The sequence below is a fragment of the Girardinichthys multiradiatus genome, chromosome Y (genome assembly GCF_021462225.1).
Source record: "Girardinichthys multiradiatus isolate DD_20200921_A chromosome Y, DD_fGirMul_XY1, whole genome shotgun sequence".
NCBI lineage: Eukaryota > Metazoa > Chordata > Actinopteri > Cyprinodontiformes > Goodeidae > Girardinichthys > Girardinichthys multiradiatus.
Genome location: NC_061818.1, coordinates 2,819,909 through 2,841,665, shown reverse-complemented (window position 1 = coordinate 2,841,665; position 21,757 = coordinate 2,819,909). Strand labels below are relative to the sequence as shown.

Sequence of the window (21,757 nt, the reverse complement as noted above, 5' to 3'; positions counted from 1 at the left end):
AAAACTGTGTACAACTATCCTCTCTAAAGGCGTTTAGTAATACATCAACATGAGAAACGAAAGAATACGTTTTGTTGCACATATCACACAGCAACAGAACTGAGTGACTCAAAAATATTTTTCAAGGTGCTTCTGGTGTAACAATGCAGGGATTCGGAGTTTAATTTATGTCATACACCTTAAAACCCTGCATGTGTAACATTCTATAGTAAATAGCTTTAAAATTATGTTAAGTGTTTCAGCTCTTTGTCTGATATTAGTCACTCACTATACTGAATGTGTCTATGTCTCTAAACTAATAATGGGTAATAATTACTTACTATTCTTGCTTTTCCAAACTCTGCAATCTAGATTGATCTGCCTGACTGACAGTAGTGAACATTTTGGGTAGTATTTTGTATTCCTTAATAAATGTTTATTTATTCATCTTGTTATGGTCAAAGAGCATAGTTTTTACAGGCAGTGACAGAAAGGTATTTGTATCCACTTACAATGGGCCACAGAACCTTCTCAAGCAGGTGCGCCATGTATAGCAAGTTGTTCTTTCCATTGGTTTCTCTTGCCACAGTCATTGGAGGTTGGCTGATCTGAAAATTAAAGGCTTGTCACAAGAAGAGAAGAAACTCCCCAACACACTTTGTTAACGTAAGCTATAGCCAGGTATACACACAGAAAAAAACACTTGCTTGTTCAGTAACCAGATGTCTGGAGGGAGGACTGTCGATTCAGCCAAAATTCAGGAAGAATGGACATAAATCACAAAACTGCAAAGGACAGAATTCCCCAGAGTCTGAATAATTAAACAGAACACAATGGAAAAAAGACTGAATAACATAATGGGCTAGTATCCGTCGTTCTACCACCTTTTTTTTCTCCTTTAAAATATGTTGGACAGTAAGTCTTTAAGTAAAATTGTCAGATTTAAGGTTCCTTTTGAAAACAGTCTTTAAACAAATCTTAAACATACTTTCCATTAAGCCCACATTTCTGTTTTAAAAATATTTTTTATTGGTCTGATGTTATAATTATCAGAAAAAAAGCTTGAAAGCATCAAGGTGCTAATAATATAGACAACTCACTTCAAGGTGAAATTTCAGGATGAACCTAAAATGCACTATAACCTTTACATATGAACTCAATGTGACCTACTTTAAACCTTTCAATGCATATTTCCAACTGTTCAGTGTTTCAGAACTTTTGGTACATGTTGTTTTCTAACAAGGAGCTTAATGGTAAAATTCACAACAGGTGTTTGAACCATAAATTGACCAATAACTTTCCTGGTAAAATCAAAAGTGGTATTTAAACACTGCTCATCATGCTGATCACATCATGAAACTGAGATGACAACTAATAATTAATCAACATTCACCATTGAGAGGCTTCAAACAGGATGTTCTCGGAACAGAGGTGGCCACTGAGGTTAGAGTGTCATAGAGTGTCATCAACAGGTTGCAACAGAGATAGAGACTGGAAGAGTCATTCAACTCCGGGCACATTTAAGGAAGGTAAGAGGCACCTAAAGATCATGTCAGACCATTTAAATCCGATCACATCAGTGTAGTCTGCATGCTAGACAATCTGCAAGGATACCTGACCGCGGCACCAGGCACATTGTCGCATGGGCCAGGGAGCATTTACGCTGGACGAGGAACCAGAGGGCCTCAGTGCTGTTCTCTGATGAAAGTCCCTGAGCAGAAATGATGGACACCAAAGATCTTGAAGACATCAAGGAGAACACTATGCATCAGCCACGGTTGTCACCAGAGGAGCCTGTGGTGGTGGTGGTGTTGAAGTGTGGGCAAGTGTGTCTAGTCAATACAGAACCTCCCTACACTTTGTGAATGGTACAGTGACAAGCCCATACTACCTGGATAACATCATTAATCCAGTCATTGTGCCCCTGCATGGACAAGACAGGCCTAATATCATCATCATGGAGGACAATGCTCCAGCTCATCAAGGTCACATCATTAGGGAACAGCTGCTGGATACTGGTGTACATGAAATGGAGTACCCTGAACTTTTTCTAGACCTGAACCCTATAGAAAATCTATAGAATGAGATGAGTTGCCGTCTAGAGGCTCATAACTCTGTAGCCCAGAATCTCATTGACCTGAGGGCCACCCTTCAAGAGTGGGATACCATGCCTCAGCAGACAATAAGTCAACTTGTGAACAGCATGAGACGTTGTGGTCAAGCTGTAATTGGTGCTGAAGTGCTCAACACATTACTGAAACACTGACATGTTTTATTATCATATACCCACCACTGTTGTTGGCTTTTGTTTCGATAAACTGTTTGAGATGAGGAAGCCAACATTCATGCTTCTACTTAAGTGCCCTTTCATGATATAAAATCACTGTAGTGTGAACCTTTTGTATTTCCATAAATTTCACTTGAAAGCCAAGAATCCCCAACTTTTTGTGAGAAGTGCATGTAATGCTTGTCTTGGTGAACCGAGTTACTAAATTAAATGAACTTTCAATAATATTCTAATATATCAAATGCGGTAAAACAAATCTTTGCATTTGACTAAAAATAGATTTGTTTTATGATCCAAGCATGAATGAATGGCACTTCCAAATATGATAGCCTTTGATAAATAGGTCCTTTGCCAAATTTATACTACAGATATCCATCATGGCAACACATTTCTGATGAAATATGCCGGATTTCTCTTGGAGTGCATTTTAAAGTTCTAAACTACCAAAAACGAGAAGGTAAAAACACGTCTTAGTTGCCAATCACGGGTGATGTTCTTGCTTGTTCTAGAATGTGCATGTGTTTCAGACTTCAACACTCACTGTGGTATTTTTATCCTTGGATCTCTGCTAGAATTCAGCATTTTGCTATTTAAAAATCGGCAGAAGAGCTTTGATCGCCTGCTATTATCTTCTGTTCACATTTAGTTCTTAGTGTCTTATTTTGTTTTTTTTGTCCCCTTTTCCTTTGTCTCATGTCTCTCCATGTTGGTGATGACCTGACCAATGTGCTGCTTGTACCAGATACAGGTCCTTCTCAAAAAATTAGCATATTGTGATAAAGTTCATTATTTTCTATAATGTAATGATGAAAATTTGATATTCATTTATTTTAGATTCATTGCACACTAACTGAAATATTTCAGGTCCTTTATTGTCTTAATACGGATGATTTTGGCATACAGCTCATGAAAACCCAAAATTCCTATCTCACAAAATTAGCATATTTCATCCGACCAATAAAAGAAAAGTGTTTTTAATACAAAAAACGTCAACCTTCAAATAATCATGTACAGTTATGCACTCAATACTTGGTCGGGAATCCTTTTGCAGAAATGACTGCTTCAATGCGGCGTGGCATGGAGGCAATCAGCCTGTGGCACTGCTGAGGTCTTATGGAGACCCAGGATGCTTCGATAGCGGCCTTTAGCTCATCCAGAGTGTTGGGTCTTGAGTCTCTCAACGTTCTCTTCACAATATCCCACAGATTCTCTATGGGGTTCAGGTCAGGAGAGTTGGCAGGCCAATTGAGCACAGTGATACCATGGTCAGTAAACCATTTACCAGTGGTTTTGGCACTGTGAGCAGGTGCCAGGTCGTGCTGAAAAATGAAATCTTCATCTCCATAAAGCTTTTCAGCAGATGGAAGCATGAAGTGCTCCAAAATCTCCTGATAGCTAGCTGCATTGACCCTGCCCTTGATAAAACACAGTGGACCAACACCAGCAGCTGACACGGCACCCCAGACCATCACTGACTGTGGGTACTTGACACTGGACTTCTGGCATTTTGGCATTTCCTTCTCCCCAGTCTTCCTCCAGACTCTGGCACCTTGATTTTCGAATGACATGCAGAATTTGCTTTCATCCGAAAAAAGTACTTTGGACCACTGAGCAACAGTCCAGTGCTGCTTCTCTGCAGCCCAGGTCAGGCGCTTCTGCCGCTGTTTCTGGTTCAAAAGTGGCTTGACCTGGGGAATGTGGCACCTGTAGCCCATTTCCTGCACACGCCTGTGCACGGTGGCTCTGGATGTTTCTACTCCAGACTCAGTCCACTGCTTCCGCAGGTCCCCCAAGGTCTTGAATTGGCCCTTCTCCACAATCTTCCTCAGGGTCCGATCACCTCTTCTCGTTGTGCAGCGTTTTCTGCCACACTTTTTCCTTCCCACAGACTTCCCACTGAGGTGCCTTGATACAGCACTCTGGGAACAGCCTATTTGTTCAGAAATGTCTTTCTGTGTCTTACCCTCTTGCTTGAGGGTGTCAATAGTGGCCTTCTGGACAGCAGTCAGGTCGGCAGTCTTACCCATGATTGGGGTTTTGAGTGATGAACCAGGCTGGGAGTTTTAAAGGCCTCAGGAATCTTTTGTAGGTGTTTAGAGTTAACTCGTTGATTCAGATAATTAGGTTCATAACTCGTTTAGAGACCCTTTTAATGATATGCTAATTTTGTGAGATAGGAATTTTGGGTTTTCATGAGCTGTATGCCAAAATCATCCGTATTAAGACAATAAAAGACCTGAAATATTTCAGTTAGTGTGCAATGAATCTAAAATATATGAATGTTAAATTTTCATCATGACATTATAGAAAATAATGAACTTTATCACAATATGCTAATATTTTGAGAAGGACCTGTATATCCTGTGATCTCATTCATTCAATGAAGTAATCTTTTCAACAGAAATTCCAAATGTAACCCTTTTGTAAAGCAAATCTGACACAGCAAGGCAATACTACACCCTTTGAATAAGCTGCCACTCACAGAAAAAAAAAACCTCATTACTTTGACAATTCATAAAATGTTTATATTAAAATACTTTCTAATAATCCAAAAGAACTTAAAACAGACAATGAGAACTGAGTGGCATGAGAAGGCTTCAATCATTGCCTGTTGGTGATAATAATAAAACATTTTTATTTGTATAGCACTTTTCTAAATACTCAAAGACACTTTACAAGGAAAGAGAAAGCAACAATGAAAACATGTCAGGAATAAAAATAGGAAACAACTTTAAAAAGAGGAAAGACAATGACAGTAGAATTGTGGGTATTTCAGCAACCATCATGTTAGGAAGATAAATTAACTACATGCTGGATCCATGAATTAATCGTTATTCATCAAATTCAACAGTACAAAATACTCCAAAGTTAATGTAAGTCAATCATGATTGGCTGCTTACTGAGACCTAGTCATTAACCCATCCTGGGAATAGTGAGACGCACACATGATTTATTAAAACAAAATGTATCTTTTTTTATTTATTTTTTTATAAATACAGAGACCTGGGTTTTGGCTGTGATGCTGAGCTCAGTCCTGGTCCGTTCTAGTCACTGCTGAGGGGGTAACTGGGTCAGAATCTGGGGCTGTTGTAACACATTATTTATCTTACTGTTTGAGGAGCTACAGTTCTACACAGGGTGGGAGGAGGCAACAGCTGTAGTTTGACAGCACTTATCTTAAAGTGCTCAACACTGTAACAGTCAGTTTGGAGACATTTTATCTTCCAGAAGTAACTCCCAGTAAAGACCACTTTAAAACTTGTAGCTTCAGCTGTGGTCCTTTGTGCTTGGACATTACAGGTGAGTGCTGAGAGAGTCCAGTGGCTTGGATGACACATCCTAACAACATACACAATGTTCACTCTCGAGCATGTCAAAGGGTTATAAGGAAAAAAAAAAGATCGTTTTCCTTTTGCCTTTCCCAGAAACTGCATTTATCAAAAAATACAAACATATTGGACCAATGGAAGAAATTTGTAACATTTAACGACAACTTGGTTCTTGTTCCAGATTTGGAATTGGCTCCTGATAGAAAAAAAACTTTCTATTTTATTTAACATAAGGAAAAGGGTGTGGGAGCACTATTCATAACGGGAAGGATAGATATTTTCATAACTATTGGGGAAAGAAGGACAGGGAAATAAATTCTTATCAAGAGGGCAGCTCAGGGTAAAGACATTTTAACTTATATCCAATACATGGCATAGATCATACATGAGGGTCAAGGCAACACATTGTTTTAAACCTAACTACTCGGAAATCAATCTCAACTAGTTCTCAACAGTGCCCTTCCCCATTCCCACACACAGCATTCCAAAGGACAAGTTCGAAAAGCAGAGGGGCGTTCTAGAGTCCTCGATCCTCAATGCTGGATGTGAAAAGGGCAGGGTGGAAGAAGAGGCTGTGTTGTTGGGTGGCAGACTTGATGACTGGCTGTCAGGAGTCTCACTGATTGTAGAGGGAGCGCTGCTCCCAGGGCATGGCCTGGATGGTCCGTGGCACAGGGGAAGGCTTGAGTGAGGGCGCTCCGTTCGGATGAAGAGAGTGGCCTATGGGGTTGATGGTGGGGAGGGGCCGCTGGGGGGCCAGGGAGAAAGTGTCCTGGTGCTTCTGCAAGGAAGGGAGGGTGGGAGAGGGAAGAGGAGGAGAGCCAGGGACAGATTGGGAATAAGCAGAAGCGGTGGAGAGAGAAAAAATAAATGAATGAGGACAACATTAGTATCAGGGTAGCACCATTTAAACATATGAAGTATATTTAATGTTTTGCAGAAGCATTTATGCAGAAGAAGACAGGGTGATTAGAAAAGCTGATGCAGAATCCAGGAAGCTGTGAACACTGAAAATAAAAAAAGACCAAACAAAAATCACAAAACTAGGTGAAATGAAGTAATGCAGACAGAAGAAAAATTACCAGGATGTTGGATCAAATTCTCCTTTCTGCATCACTTCATTACGTGGCCTAAACAAAGATACTGATGCTGACATTTAATGTCATTTTAAAATTTCTACACATTCTGTTTTCTGTAGAACTTATGCTTGTTTAATAATTTATAAGAAATTAAGTAAAAAAAAGATGATTTTTACTGAATTTCAGAAAAAATTCCATCTGTAAAAACAAATCTGTGAAGAACTTGTTCACTATAAAAAGTAAAAATTAGCACCATGAGTGAAAAACAGAGAACTGTTCCTGATCAGAATGAAATCACACAGATGAGTAGCTCCTAATTCAAATGTGCAACGAAAAATGGAAGAAATGGCAGGTGTGACAGCTTGGAGAGCAGACCGAATCTGCAGCACAGCCCCAGGTTAGTAGTATTAGAGAGCCTCCTACTGCCACAGAGGACCCACACACGGTTTCCATCCCAAGAGAAAGAATCCGTGTCAGCTCAATCTCACTCTGCTTGTTTTCTTTGCAGGCCACTGTGTGTATTGGTGGGGAAACTACAACCCTAGAAGCAGGCCATCAGTACAAGCTCTATTCTTTAGAGCTGGCATGCTGTATAGGGCTACACTAAAGGAGACCATGAAAGTGTCACAGTTTATTCAAAATGAGAGAAAGGCCACAAATTAAATGTAGCAACTAAAACTTTGTCTGAGAAGATTTTTTTTAAAGTTGCAAAAGACAAGAAAAGGCATGAACCCTGGACCAGCAATATGTCCAAAAATAAAAATACATCATGCCAAATATGTTTAGTATTTAATTATTCAAATAAAATCAAAAACGATTTAAAAAAACTGGAGCAGTTGCTTCAGCTGCAGTCTGGGTCAATTCAGAAAATATCTGTGTCTCTATGGTGAAGCAAACTGCAGCTCTAGTCAGAGTCTAAGTAAAGTATTCGTTTGTATTCAGCCTCAATGAGAGAACCTTTCTGTCTCTACCAGCTGTGTACACCTAGAGACGGGAATTGCTTCCCATTCTTTGTGAAATAGCTCAACCAGATTGGATGGAGCATTAATTGTCAAATTTTGCCACACTTTAACCACTGAATTTACATCTGGACCTTGACTAGGCCATTCATACTCATGAGTATGTTTTGACCCAAATCATTCTATTGCAGCTCTGGCTGTATGTTCAGATTTGTTTTCCAGCTGGAAGGTGAACCTCCACCCCATGGCTAAAGTTTCTGGTAGCCTCCAACAAGTTTTCTTCCAGGATTGTCCTGCATTTAGCTGTCCTGAAGACGAGCGTCCCCACAGCATAATGCTGCCATCACTTTGTTTCACGGTGGGGATGGTGTGTTTAAGTCTCGTGTGAACAGAACTCCTGCTTCTACCTGTTACCTGTATCTTCTACAAGGCTTGTGATAAACTGCAAAAGGGACTTCTTATAGGTTAGCTTTCTTCCTACCACTCTTCCATAAAGGCTAAATTTGTAGGTGCATGACTAAAACAGTCCTGTCAACACATTCTTACACCTGAATGATGAATCTCTGCAGCTCCTCTAAGATTACCATGTGCCTAGTGACTGCTTCTCTGTCTTGGCAGGTCTGCAGTTGGTCCATCCTCTCCATGTTCAGATGATTGATTGAACAGAGCTCTGGGAGATGTTCAAAGCTTGGGATATTGTTAATCCTGCTTTAAACTTCTCCACAACGTTCTCCCTGACCTGTCTGCTGTGTTCCTTAGTCTTTATGATGCTGTTTGATCACTAATGTTCTCTAACAAACATCTGGGGCCAGGAGCTGCATTTACACTGAGATTACACATAGCTGGACTTTTAACTGATTAGGTGACTTATGGAGGAAGTTGGTTGCACTGCATTTTATTTTGGGGTATATGCGTGAACAAGGCTGACGGCAAACAAATGCAACACATTTCCAATTTATATTTGGGAAAAACCCTGAAAACCAAACAATGTTGCACTACCAAGTCAAAACAAAATAAACTGAAGGTTTGCAGTAATAACGGACAAAATGTGAAATAATTCAAAGCATTGTATGCTCTCCTTATAGTTTGTATTTTACACAGCACCTCCACTTTTTAATACTAGGTTTGCAACTGTGTTTCTTTCCACATTAATATGATGTGTGCAGCAGGAAGCTGGTGCCCAATAGTAAAATCATTTATTTCACAATGTTGCTTGACTTGTTGCAAAGAAAAAACCTGGACAGTGTAAGAACTGCTGACCGACTGCTGTTTGGAGTAAAAGAAGTCCCTGAGTTGTCACTACAGAAATGCAAAGCATTTATAATTAGAATTATTACAATGTTCAGCTCATCCCACAACCAAATATAATAATTTGTTGTTTGCTTTACAAATACAAGTGAAGATGAACAAAAGTACAAAGTTTCACAAGGATTCAGGTTAAATGGGATTTAATTGGATTCTAAGGCAGGTAAGAGCATGTTCACCAGATGCCTCTACTAATAACTTATTAGTTATCAGTTATTTTTTAATAACCTCCATTAACAGAGACAAAAGGCCTGAGCTATATTCAGAGGCCCCGGGTGGACACAGAGCAACAAGTGTTAGTCCCCCCCCCCACACACACACATACACCCCCATCCTAGTGTTAGTGGGCAGACTGGGAGAAGGCAGGGAGCCAGCAGAGAGCAAAAGGCAGATGTGTGGTGGCACTCTCCTACCATGGGGTTGGCGCTCAGTCTAGTGTATCCCGAGTTCATCTCCTTTACCTCAGGCACCAGGGGCTGGAGCAGTGAGTAGGAGGACGGGGTGGCACTAGAAGGCGGGACGTGTTTGTTGGTTGATGAGCTCCTCATACTCTGCTGGCTGCTCTGAGAAGACACCGAGCTGGGCCGGCCCTGCTGGTACACAGAAACAGAAATACCTCATCGTGCCCTGATAATAAACCTTTAGTAATAATTTGATGGATGTCTCCTACATACCTGGTGAGGGTCTGGAACAGGCTGGCTGGACACACCAGCACCCGGCCCACCCTGGGACATGGCTGCAACACAGTGGGAAGGTAAAGGTTCCTGCTGGGTGTGTCCTCCGTGCTGTGGTTGCATCATAGAGTTAGCACTGTTCTGCTGCTGCTGCTGCTGCTGACGACGTGGATTCACAGAGAAATTGGAACGACGACCGCCAGTCTGGAGTGAAGACCAGCAAAGAAACAGAAAAGAGCAGACATTTTATATACTTATGTCATTCAGAACAAACCTCATTCATGCAAGCAGATCACAGTGTGAGATTTTAGAAGTGACTGATGAAGGTGATTGTGCTGGTCCCTTCCTCCACACTCAGCTTCTTATGCTCTTCAGAGTTTATTTTCCTTTTATGCATCACAGACTCATCACCACTCAGTGCCTGCTTACTTTAAACCCACTAATATGAGATGGAATTGTCTAAATGCACATACACACAAACAGACCCACTCACTCACACAGACTTTCACTAATTGTGATGTTAAACCTAGGGCTTTAAACATAAATAATCTAATTCATAGCTGGGAAACGTTGGTCCTCGAGTGCTGGTGCCCTGCAACTTTTAGATGTGTCACCAAGTTCTGCAGGACCCGGCAAATAATGCAGTCATTTAAGTCAGGGACACATCTAAACCCTGCAGGACATTGGCCTTAAAGCTTGGAGCTGGCCACCCCCACTCTAAGGTCACCTTAGTTTAGATTTTGTTAGCCACAGAAACTACATAGGACGGTGATTTCATCAACTTTAGTCCTGCAACACTGACAATGTTGGGATCTAGACTGACATTAATTCAACTGATCTATGAGAGACCCCCGGTCGTCTTACGCAGACACGGATGGTGATTATTATAATAAGTGATAGGTGAAATTCTGGATCTGCCTGTTTGATCTTCCAGCCCAGACAGTTTGTTTAGGCAGGTTAACACAGATCACTGATAAACGAAAATAAAATCAACTGGCTTCATCACTGTACTGTTTAAAACGTGCACGAACTTTAAAGGGAAAATAAAACATCAGTGCACCATTTGAATGAAATATCTCCTCCACTTTACCAGCTGAAGTAGGGCCTGATAGGGTTCACTGTAGCTAAGCTAACATCACGTTTTATCACACAACAAACACAGATTACATTCCTTCGATATATGGCCTTCGCATATGGCCAAGTATGCCATATGCATACTTGGGTTTTATTATTCCATCTGGAATTTAGCAATTAAACCCAACCTTTGAATTGTGAAACATTTTATTTTATAGCTTTTGTCTGGTCTTTTTAGACTACCTGCAGTAGCAGTGGAACACTGGAAAACCTGCAGTCTAGCCAGCGAGGTCTAACAACTAGCACAGGGATAGGTTGGAGAGAAACCCACTCTATCTTTAGCAGTAACACAATCTCCCACTGAAAATGTAGAAACATCAGACCTTGGTAGTTATTCAGTAAAGAACAGATATCCTTCAGAGTCCTGGTCCTGGCTCTCTTCCTCTAAGCTAAGTCCACAGAGTTTTATAGGATTTAGGACTTGGGACTGAAGTGGCAATTACAGCTGGATTTTGTGCCTAGTGAGGCCTGTCTGTGGATTGATATGCTGCTAGAAGAGCCAATGACAACCCATTTTCCCTTTAGAGGCGGAGGACACCAGATTTTTATTTGAAATGTTTGTTGTTTTAAACAGATGATGATGTCATGTACAAGGTTCCAGGACCTTCAGCAGATAAAACAGGCCCACATCATCACAGATTCTCCACCATACTCAATCAGTCCCATCTGACCACAGCACGTGGTCCCAGATAAAGTCCCAATAGTTCAGCAAACTCCAAACATTTACGTTTGATCGTAGAACTTTAAAGGCTTGTTTCCCAGCATGGCCCCCAACCAACAATTGATAGATAGTGTCTGTAGGTTGTTATGGAAACAGGGGGACCCTAAGATCCTAATCTTTGCAGCTGTTCTCCAACAGTGAATTTGGAGATTTTTTTTTATCTTGCTCACACTGCAGGGTGGGAAGATAAGACGCTCCGGTGGTTTTAAGTTTCATAATTACTTCTCTGTTTATTTGTGTTTGTCTAGGCAAGTAGCTATTTTCTAGTAGCTATTACCTGCTGTGCATTATTGTCTGCGCCTGATAGTGCAGATGTCACAGCCTGATTTGACAGAAACACAGTTTGAGCAGAACATCCAAAACAATCTCTGTAACTGAAGTTTGGCTACTTTGAGGTTGATCTTGGGTCTGTGTGGGGGAAGCTGTTTGCTATGTTCACCTAGCATCCTTGCCCTTAGGAAAAAGATCTTGCAGCAGAGAAATAAATACATCTGCCAACGAACTGCCAAGTGTCATCTTGGTCATAGGATTTTTATACTTGTATAGTTCAACCACAACATCCAGAAAAGTAATTCATCTGAATCTGTTAACTATTAAAAAGGCCCAGAGGGGTAGCAACACAGTAACAGATTACAGCATAAAGGAAACGATGTTGTCTTCTGTAATGCCAGTGTGAAACATCTGACGAGCTCTCATCAGATGCAGGCCTTATCTGTGTGCATGGTTCAGGAAATTGTGGGGAATAAAATGTTGGTACTGCCAGTCGTATGTAGAACTCAGAGTCTTTCTGCTGACTCTGCCTCACACACATGCTCACTCACGCTCACACCAACCTGGTTTTTGGCCGCGGCGCTGCAGCGGTGCTGGGCCAGGTCCAGCATGGTTCGGTAGCTCTTAAAGCAGGACGGGCAGTTGAACCGGTTCTTATGAACCAACCCCACACATAAGCGTGCGCACACACACACACACACACACACACACACACAAACAAAAACAAACACACACATAGAAGTTTGGATTACTACACTTGTGCAGAAAATCTGCTGAACTATTTTCCAATCCCTTAGTTTTAAACCTGTCCCTGAAGTAGGCCTAAGCTGGGTCTAACTCTAACTTTACAGCACACACTCAGTGGGCCTGCAATCTGTTTTTCCTAATTAGGAAGCTGCTGAAAACTAAACCTGGGAAGCAGACAGAGTAAGGGAAAAACATGCCACATTAGGTTACATACACACATTTAAAAAGGAAAGGAAAATAATACTACATGTTTTTGACAACCATGTACATCAACATCCATACAAGCAAGTTTTTCTATCATTTGTTTTCTTATCTAAAAATGAGGATATAAGTAGACTTGCAAAGGTTCGTTGAAAAAAGCCCTTTAGCTAGTATTAACCAGAACATATGCCTCTGAATTACAGCCTTTATTAGTGAGTTCTCCTTTTCTAATCTAAACAAGCTACAATCTTCCAGCAGCTGTCCACTCTATGATAAAAAGGCTTCTGTAGAAAAACGCACTCTGATTCATTTCTACAGCACCAATTAATAGGGGAATAATAGGAAACTAGACATTTTCGGTTATTTAAAGCATACATCTCAATACTTAGAAATATCATAAGTAGGGCTGCAACTAACAATTATTTGCAAATCGATTAATCTGTTGACTATGTTTTTGAATAATAGAAAATATTTTACAGAATTTGAACCAGGTGAAGCTAAAGCTCGGCCACCTGAAAAGTTCTGGATACAGCATATTTAGAGACAAAGGAGGTCTTTCATTTTAATGCAAAGTGTATAATGTTTTGTACAGTTTTGGCCTAATTACTGCTTTGAGCGGGTTGTTGTTTTAGGAAATGAGATGCTTTAGAGTCTGTGTACTCCAGTTAGCAAATATTCTATTACTACATTAGTTAACAATTATTTTAATAATCGATTAATCCAATTTATCGTTTCAGCCCTAAACACAAATGTCATATTTCAGTAACTTAAATAGAAAAAAAAAAAAAAACTCCTAAAAAAACCCTTATATTATATAGATTCATTAAAGGGGGAGCGCTTTATTTCATCATGTCTCTATATTGTCCATGAAGTTTTACCTTTCACTCAACTTCCCATTAATGTGACTGGATACACCCTGCTTCTTAAGTACCCTTTGAGGCTTACTCTACTGTCAGTGATTATCTGCTGTTGTAAGCCATAATATGACCAAAATGAATCGGACTGAACTTATACAGTGGCTGGTAAAAGTTTTTATACCCCTTGAACTTTTCCACATATTGTCACATTTCAACCACAAACATAAATATATTTTATTGGAATTTTATGTGAAAGACCAACACAAAGTGGTATGCAATTGTGAAGTGGAACAAAAATATACATAATTTCTTCTTTTTTTTTTTTTACAAATGAAAAACTGAAAAGTGTGGCATGTAAAAGTATTCAGCGCCCTTTACTCTGAGAGCAACCAATAGCCTTCATAAGTTGGCTGATGATTGCTAATGACTAAAGAGTTCCCTGTGTGTAATCTAATCTCAGTACAAATACAGCTGCTCTGTGATGGCCTCAGAGATTGGTTAAGATGCTATTGGGGAGCAAACAGCATTATGAAATCCAAGAACACACCAGACAGGTCAAGGATAATGTTGTGGAGAAATTTAAAGCAGGTTTAGGAAAAGATTTCCCAAGCTTTGAACATCTCACGGAGCACTGTTCATCCATCATCCAGAAATGGAAAGAGTATGGCCCAACTCCAGGAGGCCCATGGTGACTCTGGATGAACTGCAGAGATCCACAGCTCAGGTGGGAGAATCTGTCCACAGGACAACTATTTGTCATGCACTGCACAAATGTAGTCTTTATGAAAGAGAGGCAAGAAGAAAGCCATTGTTAAGAGAAAACCATAAGAAGTCCCATTTGCAGTTTGCCAGAAGCCATGTTGGGGACACAGAAAACATGTGGAAGAAGGTGCTTTGGTCAGATGAGACCAAAATTGAACTTTTTGGCCAAAATGCTAAACGCTATGTGTGGCGGAGAACTAACACTGCACATCACTGAACACACCATCATCCACAGTCAAATATGGTGGTGGCAGTATCATGCTCTTGGGGAGCGTCTCCTCAGCAGGGACAGGGAAGGTGGTCAGAGTTGATGGGGAGACGAATGGAGCCAAATGCAGGGCAACCATGGAAGACAACCCGTTGGAGTCTGCAAAACCCTTGAGACTGGGGCAGAGGTTCACCTTCCAGCAGGACAGCGACCCTAAACATAAAGCCAAGGCTACAATGGAATGGTTTAAAACAAAACATATTAATGTGTTAGAATGGCCCAGTCAAAGTCCAGACCTAAACCCAATTGAGAATATGTGGCAAGATCTAAAACCTGCTGTTCAGCAACACTCTCCATCTGATCTGACTGAGCCTGAGCTGTTTTGCACAGTAAATCGGTAAAGATTTCAGTCACTAGATGTGCAAAGCTGGTAGAGACATACCCTAAAAGGCTTGCAGCTGTAATTGCAGCAAAAGGTGGTTCCACAAAGTATTGACTCAGGGGGGCTGTATACTTTTGCACAATGCCCTTTTCAGTTTTTTATTTGTTTAAAAAAAAAAAAAAAGAAATCATGCATCTTGTGTTGGTGCTTCACATAAAATTCCCATAAAAAATATTAATGTTTGTGGTTGTAATGTAACAATATGTGGAAAGGTTCAAGGGGTATAAATACTTTTACAGTGCTATAAATATTTTACAAGCCACTGTTCATAGTCCTTTTTCAATCCCAACAACTAATTTTACCCAACGAGTCTCATTCACCCAGCCACACCCACTACATTAGCACAATCATACATCAAAACACTGACTGGCAGGAAAATTGTGGCGAAGTGCCTTGCCTACAGGCACATAGTCATGTTACAGAGGTAAGCTGGAATCAAAACCCACAGCTTTCTGTATTAACAATCCTTTTTTATTGGTCTTTCTGAGTGACTAAAATTAGATTTCCATTTGCTGTAAGCCAGAAAAATCAACAGAAGTAAACAAAAATAAATCACTCTTTGTAATGAATCCATATAACATATAACTTCTAATGGATATTCTTGCTGATCTGCACTTATAATCAGGTGTCTAATGGTACAACATGGTCAATACCTAAAAACTACAACTTTGACACTTTGGCCTGAGTTCCTTTACATTGCAGTGACAATGAGTTACGCAGTGGGAAAGAATGTCACATGGTTATCTATTAAACCAGACCATGACATCAACTTTAAGATAAATTTACTCTTCTCACTCTGGAATTGAGAATAGAAATTTGTAATTAGGTGAATTTCTTCTCTGCAGTTAAGTGGTTCAGTTAACATCAGAAATAGCATAGCTTCATGTTATGTCACATTCTCTGCATTCTTTATATTTTTCCAGTCTTAAAAGTACAATAGATTTTATGCATCTGAATCTTCAGATCTTTATGCAGAGAAACAATCAGATTTTTTGTAGATATTTCTAATTTTTCTTTTGGAGCTTAAATGTAGAAATACCATATTGTTAAAATACATTTGACTTCAAATGTACTACTGTGTCAAAGTAGTGAAGTTTGTTAGAAATGGCTAATAATAACACAATTAACAACATCTGATATCAAAAGTCTGTCCCTAATAATTTTTTTTATTAATACAAAGGGAGAAAATCTACTTATATACGCAACTTCCTGTATGAAGTATGAACATCTTTTAATATTTTGGCAAAGCTATTTTGGTGTATGAATCAGCACATGTAAACGGTTTACTAACAGACAGACGTGTTTAGTTATTTTTAAGAATAAATCACCAACCAGATGTGAGGAAAGTCGGTTACTGTCACTAAGGGCGTGTGATCATCATGAAGCTTTACAACATTAAAGCAAAAAATCAAAAACATATAGGCAATAACTAACAAGTTTTGAACTGATCTTCTAAGCAGCTTTAATCAATCCCTGGCCATCAGCAGTGCTACCTTCCAACGACGTACCTGGTTAGTCGCAGCAGCGCTGCAACGATGCTGGGCCAGCTCCAGCATGGTCCTGTAGCTTTTGCAGCACGATGGACAGTCGAAGCGGTTGGGCCCGTCGTCATGTATCCTCTGATGGTTCCTTAGATACCGTGCAAGGCGGAAGGCCTTCCCACAAAGATCACACATATACCGTTTTTGACCATGGATTCGCATATGGTTCCGTAGGGACATGTAGTTGGTGTAGGGCTTGCTACAGAAGTCACACCTGATAAAAGTAGTCTACTGGTTAGAGCAATCCCAACAAACAGCAACATGTGAAAACTTAAAGAGTCTGGAACGCTCACTTGAAGTCTCCAGTCTTGTGGGTGAGCTTGTGGTTGAGGAGCGAGCTGGCGTGCTTGTAGGCGCAGTTACACAGGTCACAGACATACGGCCTCTCGTCTGATTCCATGTCGTCTGATGCTGTTGTAGTTGGCGGCAGGGGTGGAGGCGCTGGTGCTCGGGACTCCAAGGAGAGACTGGGGCTAGAAAGGGCCGCAGAGGACGGAGGCAGCTGATCACACCAGCTGATGGTGGAACTTGGCTGTAAAAGAAGGTACAAACACTTTAGAAAACATGAAGCAGCTGTACTCAGATGCTCGAAAAGGTGGTTTTTAGATGTCAAACATAAGCTTTTTGGACAGAATATGTGTTACTTTCACAGGGCATGCTGTGTAACGACCAGCCTACCTATGGAAGAGGTTTGCTGTATTGCAAAGAGGAACAAAATAACTACTTCTACTCAAGAATTTGATTATTTCGCGTAAAACCACATCTTCCCTGATTACAAAGGGAATGGATTGAGTGAATAAAGAAGCGATGAGTGCATTTAGTGGCACATCACAGGGTATACATCGACATTCTCTGAGCATGAGTAGCACACTTTCTGATGTCTACTCAAATGAGCCACTATTACAACATGGCACGAACCATCCTAAACTGCTCTCCACAAACACGTCAGCACCAACAGAGGTGATACCAGCTAGAAGAACCATGTTCCAGATATTTCAGGCTTATGCACCTAACTGTAATCAATTAACAACTTCCAGCCGCTACAGTGTTTGGCTGGGAACACACTACACAACTTGGGGTTCACACCAACAGACTGAAAGAGCAGGAATCACACATCTAACTGGACCAGCTGAGGTATCAGACTACAGCATTTATCATGCCACCTAAAGGAGGGAGCAAACATACCACTAGGTGGCAGTAACAGACGATAATCTCAGAATTTGGGCAGACTATCCAGTTACACTCCACCATAAAATGAAAAGGATGCAGTTAATGAATTAATACTTTTTCCCACAGGGGAATTTCTCAAATGAAACTCAGATTTGAATATTGTAGACTGTATATATTGTATTACACATGCTGAGAGTTTGGAAAATGTATTTTTATGTGTGGTTTTTGGAATGACTTGGTTGACTGTCATTGTGTTTCTAGTTTGCATTATGCCCACTGTTGTTTTGGTTTAAGCTTATAATGTTGTAGATATAATTACAGATAAAGCCTAGCATGTCGTGTCCCAGCCTCTTTATTGGCTGTCAATAATACGTGTTTACAGTTGGGACAGTTATCAGTTCACACTCATCGAATGCATCAGGATTCAGCTCAAAACATTCAAACATGACTGAGATTGAGGTCGGGTAGGTTTCCCATCATACATTTGCCAACTCTGGTCTTCACTCACTCTCACAATAAAAAATGTTTTGTGCCTACACGTGCTAGTTGACATAATCAGGCAGACTTTTCCTGACAGAATATATGGGCTTAAATTAGGCAAGAAATTGTGTAGTGTGTCCCAGGCTTTGGAATGAATGCAATTAAACATTTTTGGCCGAATAATACCAAGAAAAATCTCAAACATTATTCTTATCTTATAAGTGACATTGTGGGTCCAGAAATAAGACCAAAGGAAATAATAGGTGACCACAATAACAACAAAACTTAGGTAACTTTTTCACCACATGTAGTCTAAAATCTGTAGATTGAAACACAGCAGCCACTTAAGCACGTATTTCTCTTGTAAAAACACTGGATATATACATATTTCCAAAAAAGCCTTTTATTTCCTTTTTTTTGTATTTATATTTAAAATGTCATCATTGACAACAAAGTGGAACCGAAGTGAAATTCCTTGTTTGTGTGAACAAACCTGACAAATAAAACTGAATCTAAAAGGAAGGCTTCAGCAGATCCCAGGAAGCCAGAAGGCTGTACAAGAAGGCTGCTGCTTCATGATTTTTAGGTGTCGTCTGTTATGAAACATACTCTGTGGAGAAATGTTTGCAGCCTTTTCAAAGTGTCAGAGTTAATGAAAAAGTCTACATTTAAATATCAAATAATGTTTACCATTACTGATAAAGATGCATTTTATATATTTTCTAGCCCTCCTGTCATGATCAGCCAATTATTTAGATTAGGAACAGCAAAAATGTCATGCAGCTAAGCTACAAAACAAGGTTTCATTAATATTTTAAAACAAAGGCAAAATACCTATGCTGTTCATCATTGTATACTAGCACAGCTAGCACTCATCATGTGTATTTGCTAGAGAATGTAGATCATTAGGTTAACTCAGAGATTTCCTAAATTCTGCCAACGTTTCCAAACTCCGCGTGTTCCATGAAAGAGACGTTGAAAGGATAAACAGAGCAACCTTGCTGTACCTCATGGTTTCCTTTTAAATCACTTCTTATAGCTTTTGTCAGTCTTTTTTTTTTTATCACTTCACCACTACTCAAGACAGCAAACTTTATTTTTTCTCACTCAGTAACAGCATCCACGCCAAAGAGTGCTGCTGTCTGTGTGACCTGGAAGCTCTTAATGTGGTGCCTTCAGTGATGGGAAATTTCATGGATTTTTGAGTTTCCTACTGGCCAGTCGCCGGTCACGGTCAGATGAGATCAAAGTTAAAAATCAGATGATTCTGGTCACAGACTGCTATCAGAGTGCATCTTTACTTACTTCTACTAACTGCACTAATCAGCTGTTATCACCATGGTGATGACAGTTTAAATATCCATAATTGTTTTGGTTTTGATTTTAAATGATGTTGAACCCCAGCTTAACTGAAAACCTACATCACAGCAACTCCTCTATATCACACACACAATGAATGGCTGATTTAATAATCTAACACGGCTAACAGAAAATCAGAGTTGTTACTTATTTGAATGCAACTTGTTGAAAAGAAGTACATGCCATGCAAAATCTATTTAAGCATTTCTATATTTCAACGTGTGGGAAATAAATGTTAGGGAGGTCAGTCCAACAAGGAAAAAATGCTGCAGCAGTTTTTAGTTGGGTTTTATATGTGCACATAGTTCTGTCCAATAACCTGAAGGATTTTACATTGTCAATTCCTAGTGATGAACTGCTGTGTAACCATGGGCTGTATTTCAAAGTATCCTTGCTAATATACACAAAGGAAATACTGATGTGCAGTTGAGTGTGAGACAGCAGTCAATACATAAGCCTACCAAAGAGGCAGGCTGTAACGTCTCCAACAATAAGATGGAGAAAAAGTATTTTAATGTAATAGATGTGTGGGTCTAAGCACAGCTGACCCAAACCCTGAGCAGAATCTGGACACTTAGACCACCCTGAGCACTGCACAGGTTGGTTGAAGTGCTAGTTGTAACCATACATAGGAAAAGGGGTATGCTGTGTAATATATACAAATATTAGATGTTTAAATTAACTCTACTTTTGTTTTCTACACTGCCATACATTTCTAACGAGATGACTATTTAGATACGCTGAACACGTTCTACGCTGTTGAACAATTAACGGAGATGATTGGTATCAGACTGCTATCGTTCTCCAGCGCAATTAAACACATTCAATTGTTATCTAATATAAATGTTAGTGTGATTTAAAGGTTAATAAATTAGTGTTTGATAAACCACAAGAACATTTTGGAAGTTGCAGTTGTTTTTGAGATGTCAGAATATACTTTGCCCTTGACCTAGATCTGATAAGCTGTTACCTTCAGGCTCTACATTTAGATCGTAAGATTCTACAGAATGTTCTGGAGATACATTAACTGCTCACAACCTTTCAACAGAACCCCACTTCAACAAATCTTATATATCAATTTTAGGAATTCATTGATGGATTACTAGTGAACTGTAAACCAAGCTGAGGTAAATGCAGAAAGCCAAAATAAACATCATGGGCAGTATAAAAAGTGCTGCGGAGCTGGGAGAGGATGGGCTTAACTACAAGTGGGTACCCAAATCACATCCTGCTCACGCCTCAATACAACCTCGGGCCGGCCCTGGATCTCAGCGTGCCCATATTTTCCGTGGGTAGACTCCAGCCATGAATGAACCACAGTCTGGAATCACAAAGGGGGCTTTGAAACATCGTTTTCCGCTAGCGTTTCCTACCGAGCAGCCTGGTAGTGTTTACTTTGCGCTAACAACAATAATATAGAGCTCAGTGTTCAGCAGAGCCCCACTGCAGCTCAGTCTGACAACTGAACTGTTAGAACACAGTTTAGTACACAACTTAATCAAATGAACATGCTGCCTTATTAATCATAGTTAACGGTATATCTGTTAGACTAAGGAACCCTTTATCAGAAATTAGCTTCGGCTATGCTAAAAGTCCTTGTGATTCGTTATTATGTCAAAGCTTTCGTCATGTCGCGTCTCTTCGCAGCGCAACCATGACATCACGCTTCGGGTGCAAATGGATATGGATAACACAGTTTGTAGAAAACAGGAGAAAATGCTACCCTGGTTGCTAGCACAGAGCAGCTAATGGTCAAACTAGGCCAGGAGGCGCTCAGCATGACGGTTGCTACGTTAGCTGGATGCTCATAAGGCTACTCTAGCATTACTTGTACAGTTGCACCAGCGAATAGCCAAGTGTAGCAAAGACTGCATTCCAGAAACCTAAGCAGGTGTGATAACAAATGCTTCAGTCACTACTTGGCGAAAACAGAGAGAGTCTCCGCCGCCGCAGGCTGCATGTTTGTGGCTTGGGTTCACTAGCTAACGGTGGTGGGAACAACTGGCTTTCTTACTCCGGAATCGTTCGGGTCCTTTTTCCAGAACAATTGAGAGCAGTGGCCGAAAGACTCTGACGATGAAACGTAGTTCACTCCATTTCTGTCCTGAAAGTCTCCATGTGTGCTGCCCGTATTTGTCCTGGCGTACATCGTCGGAAGATATTTTTTTTTACTTTTCTTGCTTAAAAGATACAGGGCCGCTTTGTTGGGCTCTTCCTCCGAGAAGCAAAATCTTTCTTCTGTGAAATTAGCAT

The 21,757-nt window shown here is 40.2% G+C and overlaps 1 protein-coding gene across 7 annotated transcripts; it reads right to left on the bottom strand.

Annotated features, from left to right (window-relative positions):
* Nucleotides 1–4,881: 4,881 nt before the first annotated feature.
* On the bottom strand, nt 4,882–21,757 carry LOC124863897 (zinc finger protein 646-like). Of its 7 annotated transcripts, none has more exons than XM_047358445.1 (7): nt 21,519–21,757; nt 16,789–17,027; nt 16,463–16,709; nt 12,301–12,390; nt 9,613–9,816; nt 9,400–9,531; nt 4,882–6,373 (listed from the first exon to the last, which is right to left on the bottom strand). In XM_047358445.1, exons 1-7 carry the CDS (start codon nt 21,651–21,653, stop codon nt 6,212–6,214), a joined length of 1,209 nt encoding a protein of 402 aa, XP_047214401.1. In that variant the 5' UTR covers nt 21,654–21,757; the 3' UTR covers nt 4,882–6,211. The 7 variants fall into 7 exon arrangements, with proteins under 7 accessions (XP_047214401.1, XP_047214399.1, XP_047214400.1 ...); XM_047358443.1 differs by having other exon boundaries at nt 9,352–9,531; nt 21,519–21,756; XM_047358444.1 differs by having other exon boundaries at nt 4,882–6,376; nt 21,519–21,756.

Coding starts and splice junctions, on each gene's coding strand:
- LOC124863897 (XM_047358441.1), bottom strand. CDS start 21,653: ATGTACGCCAGGACAAATACGGGCAGCACACATGGAGACTTTCAGGAC. Junction 9,817..12,300: donor GCGCCGCGGCCAAAAACCAG/GTTGGTGTGAGC, acceptor TCTTCACTCCAG/ACTGGCGGTCGTCGTTCCAA. Junction 9,532..9,612: donor CTGTTCCAGACCCTCACCAG/GTATGTAGGAGA, acceptor TCTGTGTACCAG/CAGGGCCGGCCCAGCTCGGT.